The sequence below is a fragment of the Empidonax traillii genome, unplaced genomic scaffold (assembly GCF_003031625.1).
Source record: "Empidonax traillii isolate 1590-97213 ecotype Southwest subspecies unplaced genomic scaffold, ASM303162v1 scaffold761:size885847, whole genome shotgun sequence".
NCBI lineage: Eukaryota > Metazoa > Chordata > Aves > Passeriformes > Tyrannidae > Empidonax > Empidonax traillii.
Window position 1 is genome coordinate 271,382 of NW_020955954.1, and position 10,348 is coordinate 281,729.

The 10,348-nt window shown below is 58.9% G+C and overlaps 2 protein-coding genes across 2 annotated transcripts; both read left to right on the forward strand.

Moving 5' to 3' along the window:
* Positions 1-3,787: 3,787 nt before the first annotated feature.
* Positions 3,788-6,419, forward strand: MADCAM1 (mucosal vascular addressin cell adhesion molecule 1). The gene is made up of 5 exons (XM_027900974.1): positions 3,788-4,037; positions 4,269-4,535; positions 4,656-4,970; positions 5,233-5,760; positions 5,918-6,419. The coding sequence occupies exons 1-5, from the start codon at positions 3,986-3,988 to the stop codon at positions 6,040-6,042; spliced, it is 1,287 nt and encodes a 428-aa protein (XP_027756775.1). The 5' UTR covers positions 3,788-3,985; the 3' UTR covers positions 6,043-6,419.
* A 273-nt stretch (positions 6,420-6,692) lies between these two features.
* Positions 6,693-7,933, forward strand: TPGS1 (tubulin polyglutamylase complex subunit 1). The gene is made up of 2 exons (XM_027901060.1): positions 6,693-7,018; positions 7,097-7,933. Exons 1-2 carry the CDS (start codon positions 6,693-6,695, stop codon positions 7,623-7,625), a joined length of 855 nt encoding a protein of 284 aa, XP_027756861.1. The 3' UTR covers positions 7,626-7,933.
* The last annotated feature ends 2,415 nt before the right edge of the window (positions 7,934-10,348 follow it).

Genomic DNA, 10,348 nt, shown 5'->3' on the forward strand with positions numbered 1-10,348 from the left:
CACTTGATTAAAGTGAGCTAAAGTGTTTTTTTCCCTCACATACAGATGAAGTAAAACACAGAATTGTTACGTTGCTCACACAGAGGCACTTGAAGCTTCACAGGTAAAATATAGCGGCACATTATAAAAAGACAAGCATAATTTATATGATATAAAGTATATAGAGATATATTTTTAAAAGTAAGTCCTTTCCCTTACTCCATAGTTTATTGAAACTGATGTGTTTCTTGGTCCCGTTCCCTCTCACCACTGCTGCTGCCTGCGGCCTCTCAGCCTCTTCTTCCCCTCAGACTGCAGAACCATCCGGTGACCTTCCCTCCCCAGTCCTGTCCCTCACGACATGATCCCTGAGCTTCTGGCGATGCTGATGTGCCCTGGCTTGTGTGTCATGGGCCTGGAGTGTTTTGATGCCTTTTTCAGCTTTCAAGCTCAGGGTCAGGTGCTGCCACAGGTGACTACCAGGTGAGGGGCTGCAGCCTGGCTGGTGACCAGCTCTCCTGCCATGGAGGTACAGGACGAGGCAGCAGTGGGAACGCTGCAGGTGCCATTACCAGTGGAAAGGTGGCTTGTGCTGGCCTGTGGATTCCTTCCCACCCTACTGGGGTTCCTGTCATCTGGTTTGGTGGGACCTTGGTCCGGTGCCTCCCCTCCCCTCAGTGCAGGGACTCCCGTACTGTTCTGCCTTTAGGTGTCAGGGCAGGAGCTGGGCCAAGTGGAGCCAGAGCTGAAGTTCCCGGAGCCAAATGAAGAATGTCTCATTCTGAAGGGCCGGTACTTCCACAGCATCCCACGTGGAGTTTGGAAAGGCTGTGTGGAGCATTCAACTAATTTTGCCAATTTTTTTTACTTGGTATGAAAATGCAACTTTTTAAAAGGAATCTTTTAAAATAACCTTGATTTGCTGTGCAGTGTCTGAGCCTGGCTGTTTAACATCAGATTTCCCAGGATTTGTCTGCAGGGACTTATATTTCAGGATGGTAACAGTAATGCCCAAACACAAGGCAAAAATGGGCTTGATTGCCCATCTGCAGTCCCAGCATTAACGGCCGCAGGTCAAGTGAGTTGCCACTGATCTTGTTGCATTAAAAACCTGAGTTACACCATTGTTTTCTGCCATTAATTTTGCAAAGTAGTAACATTTTACTTCCCTGTTTTTATTCTTTCTCTGCACTTGAATGGCTGCTGACAGCTGTGGTATCTTTAAAGCGTGGGCATGGGCTGAGTCCCACCTCTCTCTCTCCCACCTCTCTCACCATTCCGTGCGTTTGTGTGTCTCTTTTTTAAGCTAACTATAAAATGTATTTATTTCGGTTCAGGTTGTGTTTGGAACTGGCTAATCTCTCCCTCTGATGGATTATTTATTAAACTGCTGCTTTCCTGTTGTGTTGAAGGTCTCTGTCCTGATTCCTCCCCTCACTGGCAGTACCAGGCAGCTCCTGCCCAGCCCTTGGCCTGACCTTTGAGAGGGGTGTAAAGATTTGGGGCTGTTTTGGGTGAGCTGGGTCAGGGCTGCCAGCCCCTGCCCTAGCCTGAGATGGGGAGCAGGTCCCTGGCTTCCATCTGCCCCACTGGAGACTCTCCCAAACTGATTTTTAGCAGCCCCCACTCTATTGCTTAAATTTCCAGCCAGGTTTAATTTAGATCTTATCTGACTCCTATAAACAGTTTTTTTGGTGGCTGAGAATGGTCCTGATTGAACAATATAATCACAAGAAGTATAAACATATCTGAGTCAGCTCTGGGATGGGAGCTGGTGCTTGATGGCCAATATCCTGGAAACATGAGCCGTTAACACAGCCTGTTTTTTCTATATTTATTTCCTCTGGACTGGACTAGCTTTTATTTTACTGTTTTCATCTTTAGTTGAGAGACAACCATTAGCTTTTCTCACTTGGCATCACTGAAGAACAAAGGGCATGTGTTGCAGTAGAGGATGTTGTGGCCACCCTTCCCCCCATCGGCGTGGTGGTCCCTTCTGGTGTCAGTGGTCACAGCCTGGGGCTACACCCCAGCCTGAGGGGCTCGGAGGTATCCTGTCCCAGAGCCAGTGCTTGTCCCTTGGTGGTTTGTGTCTCCACACTGAACTGTTTTGCTTCCTGAGCAATGGCTCTGGACTGAGCACTGTGCGGCACAAGGCCCCACTCCTGCCCTGTGGGAGGAAGCACAGTTGGCTTCCAGGAAAAGTGTTCAGGCTTCTGAGTCTCTTCATTCCTTCAAATCTTTCCCTTCGTTCCTTCAAAGGTTTCCTGTCCTGGAGTGCAGACGTGCTCCTTTCACCCTGTGCATACAACCTCTTGATCTCTCTCGTCTGTGCCTGGGGCACCAGGAGCTCCTGTGCACCTCTGGGCCAGGGGAAGGTCTGAGTCCATTAGTGGAGAGGGTGGTGGAGCGAGGGCTGCAGTGGGTTACTGCTCAGGGGCTCGGTGAGTGAGAGCTGCCCTGGGGGCTCTGCTGTGTCACTCTGAGCTGGGCCAAGTCCCCTGCCCTCCCCCCAGCTCGATGGCTGAGCCTTTGGGACTGGCCCTCGTGGAGCTGGAGGTTTATCATGTTTCCATAACTCCAGTTATGGAGTTGCACTGCCCCCCTGTGCGGGTGGCCGGGGCAGCTCTGAGCACTTGCAAGCCCCAAACTGGAGGAAGTGCAGCACGAGGTGCTGGGCTTTCTGGTAATAGTTAATTTTTTGAGGTCCGGGAAGGTCTGGTAAAGCTGCTTTTGAAGAGGTCACACTGTCAGTGCTCAATTACGGTTCGGACTCTGATTCATGGACTTTCTTATCATGTGGGTGGGAGTGGGAGGCAAATCCCTGGCACAACATCTCTGTCCTCAAGGTCCCCAGTCTCATTGTTGGGAAGAGCCTGGCAGTGTGGGAGCAGCCCCGGCCATGGCCTGTCCCATGGCTGGGCCAGAGGCTCCAGTGGCTGCTGGAAAGTCCAGGAAGTGGCTCTGTTAACACAGGATGGAAGGAACAAAAACCCCAGGGCCATCAATCACCTGCTTGGGCTGAGTGTGCACATTCAGTGGTGGGTGTTTACAGAGCACTTCCCTTGCTTGGAGGCCTCCTGGACTCTCGGAGGATTAATGACACGACCTTCTGAAAGGATGCGCGGCGTGCCAAGTGCCCAGAGTTGCCTCTCTGGAGAGTTCCCAGATGGGAAATGCTCAGGTCCTGCCATGACAGGAGGTGCAGGGCTGGGCTCGTGCCTCCCTCAGCCCTTTGGCACCTTCCCCATCCTGGCAGGACAGGACGGGTCAGAACCAGACTCATCTCTCCCTGGGGAGCAGGGCAGGAGTGAGGAAGCGATGCTAGACCTGCTGTGAGATCCAGGAGAGGCACTGAGGCACCTTCAATGTGCTAACACTGTCAGTACCACAAGACCAACCCTCCCAGGAACACCTGCTTCCATCCCTGAAGACACCCTGTTCTGGGAATAAATGCAGCTGCCAGCAGGACTGACAGTGTCTCAGGTCCCACGTTTGGGGAGGACCCTTTCCACAGCCACGTGTCCCCAGCAGCCTGCTGCTCGTCCCAGCTGTCGGGGTCATGGAAGGGCTGTTTTTCTGGGAGTTCTAGGGGCGTGACAAAGCCTGTGAGAACCGGGAATGAAGCTGGATCTGAGGCACATCCTGGGGTGCACGTGCCTGCGCAGGGCTGTCTTGTCGTGTGATGGGGACCCCTGCAGCCACATAAGGACCCTTCAGGCCAGGGGCTCTCCTGGGTTTGGGACTCCTGATTTGGCCCTCGGCTGGGTGTTGTGCAAGAGCTGAACTTGGAAAAAAATCAGAAACCTCCCTCTGGAAATACCCCTCAGGCTGGAAGTCGTGGGGGCCCTGGGACCGGTGCTCATGGGGGCGGTTCCTACAGGGCTTAAGAAGGGCTGAGGATGAGGCTGGCAGCCAGAAGGAGACAGCCCTGGCCAGAGGCACCCTCTCCCTGGAAGGAGGGTAGAAAGGAAGGAAAACCACCCCTGCTGCTGCCGTGCAGGCAATGGAGCTGGCTCCTGTCCTCCTCCTCCTGAGCTCGCTGTGGGGCTGCAGCGGTGAGTGCCATGGGGCCAGGAGCCACCCCTATCCCCCAACCCACTGCACTGCCCAGCTCTGCTACTGTTGCTCTCCTTGCTTTGCTCGTGGCCCTGTGGCCCCAGGGCCTCCCCGTTGCTGAGTCCCGACAGCCGCTGGGTCCCCCCCGTCGCTGCTGCAGCTTCCCGTCCTGGCGCTCAGGATTCTGGTGACTGTCCCCTTCCCTCACCCTGCGGTTTCCTCCTGCCCAGGGCGCCCTGCTGACAGTCTGGTGGTGACACCGAAGGAGCCGGTGGTGCCGTTCGGGGGCTCAACAGAACTGAACTGCTCCCTGGCCTGCGCAGGGGGCACGGTGGAGTGGAGGGGGCTGGATACTGCCCTGGGGACCATCACATCCTTCCCCACCCACAGCATCCTGCACATCAGCCAAGCCACTGTGGCCATGGAGGGCATGAAGATCTGCCAGGGCAGCTGCTACGGGCAGCACTACCAGCAAACTGTTGAACTGAAGGTCTACGGTAAGTGCTCCCCAGCCCATCCCTTGCCGCCTCCCGGCACAGCCCTGGATCCCTGAAGCAGCCTCCTCCCTCCTGGGCTCTGCTGCCACAAATCACCTTGGCTCTGCCCCTTGTCTGCAGCCCTCCCGGACACACTGCAGCTGGAGGCAGCACCCCACACCCTGTGCCCGGGGTGCCCCGCCAGCCTGCGCTGCTCGGCTGCACGCGTGCACCCTGTCACTGGGCTGGCCCTCACCTGGTACCGGGGGCACCAGGCTCTGGAGAACACAGACTTTGATGCCTCGGAGACCGACGAGGAGCTGTACGACATTGTGTCCACCCTGGCGGTGGATGGGACAGACGTGGCAGAAGGGGTGGAGTTCAGGTGCGAGGTGATGCTGCGTGTTGGGCAGGAGACCTTCACCAGGGTGGCATCTGTGGTGGCGAGTGCTGGGGGTGAGTGCCAGGAGGGGCTGGGAACCACGGCCCCCATATGTTCCATTTGCTGGAGCCAACCTCCACCACCCTATGCTGCTTGGAATTGCTTTGCCAGAACAGGAGCAGCTCCTGCTTCTGCACCATTCCCTAACCTCCCATCCCCATCCCCGTCCCTGTCCCTGCTGCCAGTGCCCATTTGCTCCCGCTTGCTATGCTCAGAGTGGAGTGGGATGGGGCTGCAGAGAGGCCACCTGTGACTGATGCTGCTGTGTCTTCACAGCCACCTCCACCGGCAGCCCCAGCACAGCCGGGCCTGTGACCACCACAGTGCTGCCCCCAGGGCCGAGTGTCCCCACGCATGATCCCACCACAGCGTGGCAGCCTGACACCGGGACCACTCTGCAGCTGGCTGCTGCCACCACACCCTCCTCCACAGAGCATGCTGCATCCCGGGACTTTGTCGCAGGCAGTCCCACGGCTGCTGCCACGCTCCCTGGCTCTGGCACAATGAGCCCAGGGCCATCTGAGCATTCAGTGCCCGCCTGCAGCCTGCAGATTTGGTCGCTTCCCCCCACGGGGACGCGGGGCAGAGCCCTGCGCATCGAGTGCCACGCGCAGTGTGCCGGGAACGCCACGGTGCACTGGCTGCGGACCCCTGCCGCCCTATCTCAATACCGGGAGGAGGCCACGGCTGGCAGTTCCGCGCTGTGGCTGGACCACGCTGAGCCCTGGCACCAGGGCCACTACCAGTGTGTCCTGCTCGGCCGCCTCACGCAGGTAGTCAGCCTGGAGCTGACGGTTGTGGATGGTGAGTGGTGGTCTGTGGGCCCTTGCCCTGCCCCCCATTGCTTGGATGGGGCTGCGGCCTCTTGTACCGGTGCCGCAGTTGGTGCTGGGGGGATTTGCTCATCCCTTGGGGTTTTGCTGCCCTGGGCAGCTGTGGTTACAGCTCCGTGTGTCTGCAGGTTCGTTCAGCTCCAGCCCTGCAATCACTGCAGGGGCAGCGGCCTCCCTGCTGGGGTTCATCGTGACCGCTGTTGTGTCTCGTCGCCTGTGGAAACGTTTCAGATCTCGGTGGGAGCTGTCCTAGGAGCAGGAGCAGCCCACGGATGCCCCCAGCCCCCCAGCCGTGTCCCTGCTGTCCCCCTGTCCGCCGTTGGCCTCTCTCGGCCCTGGCCAGCCAGAAGCAGCAGGAGCAGGAGGTGTGCCCGCAGCCGCCACAGGAAGCAGGGGCTGGAAGGGCGATGAGCAGCGGAGTCACAGGGATGGGGCAAGGGATGCTCCCGGGACTGGATCCCCGCGAGCTCGCACCGGACACTGGGCTGGTCCGGCGCTCCCGGGACCTGCGATGGGCGAGAGCGCGACGGCCGCTCGTCTGCCACGACAGAGGGTCCGAGGCAGCCTCCGGGGGAGCGTGGGCTCGGCGGGCGGGGGGCGGTGCTCCAATAAAGAGCTGTTTCTGTTCGAGCCCTGAGCGAGTGTCCTTTGGGCCGGGACGCCCCCGCGGCCCCTCACCGGCACCGGGTCACCTGCGGCGTCCGCCCGGTTGCCAAGGGCGGGCCACCTGCCCGGACTAGACATGGCGGCCGCGGCGCCCCCCAGCGTTACCACTGACAGGGCAGCTCCCTTGCCCATACTCATGATGGCGGCAGCGGCGTTGTCTTCCTACCCACCGATTGGCTGCCAGTGTGCAAGATGGCCGTGCGAGACCTTCCGGCCCGGGCGGAAGCGCGCTCCAAGATGGCGGCGCACGAGAAGCGGCGGGCGGCCGCCGCCCAGGGGCCGGCGGGGGGCAGCGGGCTGGGGGAGCCGGGGCGGGCGGCGCCGGGGGGCGGCGGGCTGGCGGAGGACAGCGCGGCGGACTTCCTGCTTCGAGCCGGCGTCACGGCCATGGTGCGCGAGGCGTTGCTGAAGGTGTTGGAGGCGCGGCCCGCCGAGCCCGTGTCCTTCCTGGCGGAGTACTTCGAGCGGCTGGTGCCGGCGGAGGCGGCGGCGGAGCCCCCGGGGCCACCGCAGCGCCTGGCTCGGGCGCTGTGGTACGTGCGCTTGGCTCACCACTCGCACAGGTGCGGCGGGCGGCGGCGGGGGGGCGGCGGGGACGGGGGGCGAGGCCACCTCTCTGTGTCTGTGCCCTGTCGCGACAGGACGGCTTTCGACAGCAACGCCGGCGCGGCCTACGAGGTGCTGGGGTGCGGTGGGCGTCGGCGGGCGGCAGGCGTGGACGGGCGGCTCTACAGCGAGCTGCTGCGCCGCATCTGCCAGCGCGGGGCGGCCCCGGCCGAGGCGGCGGCCGCGCTGCTGCGCCGCGTCCGCTGCCGCGACCACGAGGCTGTCCCGTTCGACGTGTTCCGCTACGGCGTCCTCACCTGCTGCGTGCTGCTGGAGTTCGCGGCCAAGGCCGACGCGCTGTTTGCCGTGCTGGGCGGCGGCGGCTCCGCGGACTCCCGGCTCTGCCAGGCTGTGCTGCGGGCGCTGGAGGATGCGCTGGGCGCCGGGAACGGCCCGCGGCCCGGCCGCTACTTGGAGGCAGGCTCCCGGCTGGGCCCCGATGGGCTGGCCCTGGCCATGGACCGGGCGCTGCAGGAGAGGAAGCTTGGCTCCTCTATGAGCAGGGAGGAGTTCCTGAGGAAAGCCACTGCCCTGTTTATTGCAAAAGTGAAACCTGTGGAGTGATGCTGGCTGGGAGCAGTGCTGGCTGTGGCTGCTGTCGACCCCACAGGACCTCCACCGACCTGGACGGTGAGCATGGGGGGCTGTTTGGGTGCTGGCTGGAGAGCCTGGGTCTGCCCCACAAGAGATTGCCCATTTCCACGCCTCTCCCCTGTTCCTGTGGTGCCCAGCAGCTCTGTGCCCCTTCTCACAGCACCTTGCCCAGCCATGGCTCCTCTGGCCCAGCGGCATTGGGAAATCTCTTTCAGGTGTTATCCAGGACTGGCACGGGGACTGTGACCTGCAGGGCAGCTCTGAGCAGTGAATCAAGCCAGAAGGAACAAAGCTGGGCCATGGCTGCACTGGGGCAGCTGGGGAGGGCTGAGATGATTTGAGACATGGAGCATCATGTCTGGACAAAACACATCCCCTTTCCCTGGGACAGGGTTTGATTTGGCACCAGCTGCGTGTCAGGCCAGGGGTTATTTATTTGAACTTGTCTGTGTGTTATTTATACTGTGCAATTGCTGGTTTGCTGTAAGACATTAAAGCTTTTTATTATTTTTTGGTGGCCAGTTTCTTACCACCTGGCAGTACAGGGCAGTCTCCATCCTTGGGGGCTGGTTTGGGGATGTGTGGGGCTGTGGAGCAGCTGGAGTGCAAGGGCTGGTTGGAGGATCCCGACAGGCTTGAGATGTTGTATTGGGTCGGGGCAGGACCTGGGGCTGGTCAGAGTGAGGCTGCGGGTGGTGGCTCCTGACGTCGGCACAGGTGACAGGATGTGACAGGAGGGGAGGTATGAGCCGCGGGCGCTGGAGGGATCATTCTGCTGGGGCCGTCCCAGGAACAGCCTCTGCTCTGGTTCCCTGGCAGTCTGGTGTAGTATCACACAGGCTGTGACACCCGCAGCCTGACAGGTGCAGTCACTGCTGAACGCTGACCTGGGGCTGCACGGTCGCGCCGGGGCTGTGGGCCGAACCGAGACTCGGTGTCCCGGGGAGCCCCGGGGCAGCGGACGATCGCTGAGGGGACGCCGGCACGTGCGCTGGTGTCGTGGTTTCGCCCATCAGCCCATCCTTGGGGCTGAGGATGGTTTTGTCCAGGTAATTTCCGGACAAAAAGGCCAATCAAAAGTCCAGAAACACCTTTGCTAATTACATCTTCAAGAAAAACGGAAGAGAAGGTTGTTGGTGCAGTTAAAAATTAAGAGTAGCAACCATGTAGGGGAGAGGAGTAGCGGGCCCGAGCAGGACCAGACTCTCTCCTCCCCCGGCTTGGGCCGGGGGGGGGAGCAGGTGCAGCACTGAAGTCCTCCCTTCTCTCTTGTAAGAGAGTGAAGAAAAAAAAAGTTTAAAAGATGGACTGCTTGAACAGAAACCGCTGTGGAAGAATTCCAGCCGAAAGATAACAGAGCTTCCAAGGTCAAAGCTGGCAGCTGAAACTGCAGTGAGAAAAGTAAAGTGCGAAAGGGGGGGGCTTGTTTTCCCCCTGCCTTTTCGCTCTCTCTCCTCAGCAGAGAAAAGACTGAAAAGTAATCCCTGCTACTTGTAAAAGTTTGTTGAAGTAAGGAGACCTCCCATATGGCTGATAGAGGAGTCTGTGGATGTACCAAAGAGAACCGAGACTTCATGAGAAGGACTGAAGTGAGGCAGAGTCCTGGTAAAGATTTGTGACCCTGAAGGAAACCTGTGCTGGAGCAGTGATGACTCAGGTGGGATACTGAGATCCGTGTGTGTGTGGATCCACACTGCTGTTGAAGATTTTATAACCCTCAGAAATCTCATGCTGGAACGAGACGGCCCATGTGAGATGTTGGAATCCGTGTGTGTGTGGATCCGTGCTAGACTCATGCCGAAAAGTCTATCAAGGACTGTTCTCCCATGGGGAGGGACCTCCATAGGGAAACAGGGGTGGACTCTTAAGCCATTATCCCCTGTAACCCTGTGGAAGAAGATCCATAATTAAGCAAGTGTCCCCTTGCAAGCCTATGGAAGAAAGACTCTTCGAGACCTGGGTAACTCCCAGCGTTCAGTCTTAGCCCAGGAGGGGAGTAAGCCCAGCCCTGGAAGCCAACACAGAGCGAGAAGGAGAGAGAAGAAGTTCCAACTGCAATGAAAGTGCTGCTGCTGCTGAGGATCTATTGCTAAAAGGAAAGAACTGGAACTCCAAAGATACAGAGTGAAACTACTTCTTCTCCTTGGACTAATATAAAAAGAAAATAAACATTTCTGTATATATATATATAACACTTCAACTTGAGTAAAAATTATTATAAACATAATTCTTTAGTTTTTAATTTATTAATAACTTTTATTTTACTAGTAATAAATATACTATTTTTTCCCCAAATCTTGTTTCTCTTTTGTCTGCAAAAAACTTACTCTCAGCTAGTAGTAATTGTGTAAGAAGTAAAAAGCAAAATTAACCCAAACCAAAACCACGACAGCTGGGTTTCCTCGGCGGGGCGGCCGGGAGCGCTAGCAGGGCCAGGAGCACCGGGAGCCCCGTCGCGGCCGCTCACCGGGAGCGCCGACAGGACCGGGAGCGCCGAACCCGCCGCCGCCGCCAATCCGGGGCAGGGCGGAGCGAGCCCCGCCCCCTGCCCCGCCCCCGCAGCGCGCGTTGATTGGCGAGCCGTGCCTGTAGGGGCGGAGCTCCGGGCGGCCCGGCCCTCCCCCCCGCGGGTACAGCCCCGCCGCCCCCCCCGCGCCTCAGAGCGGCCGCCGAGGCCCCCCCGGCCCCGCCGA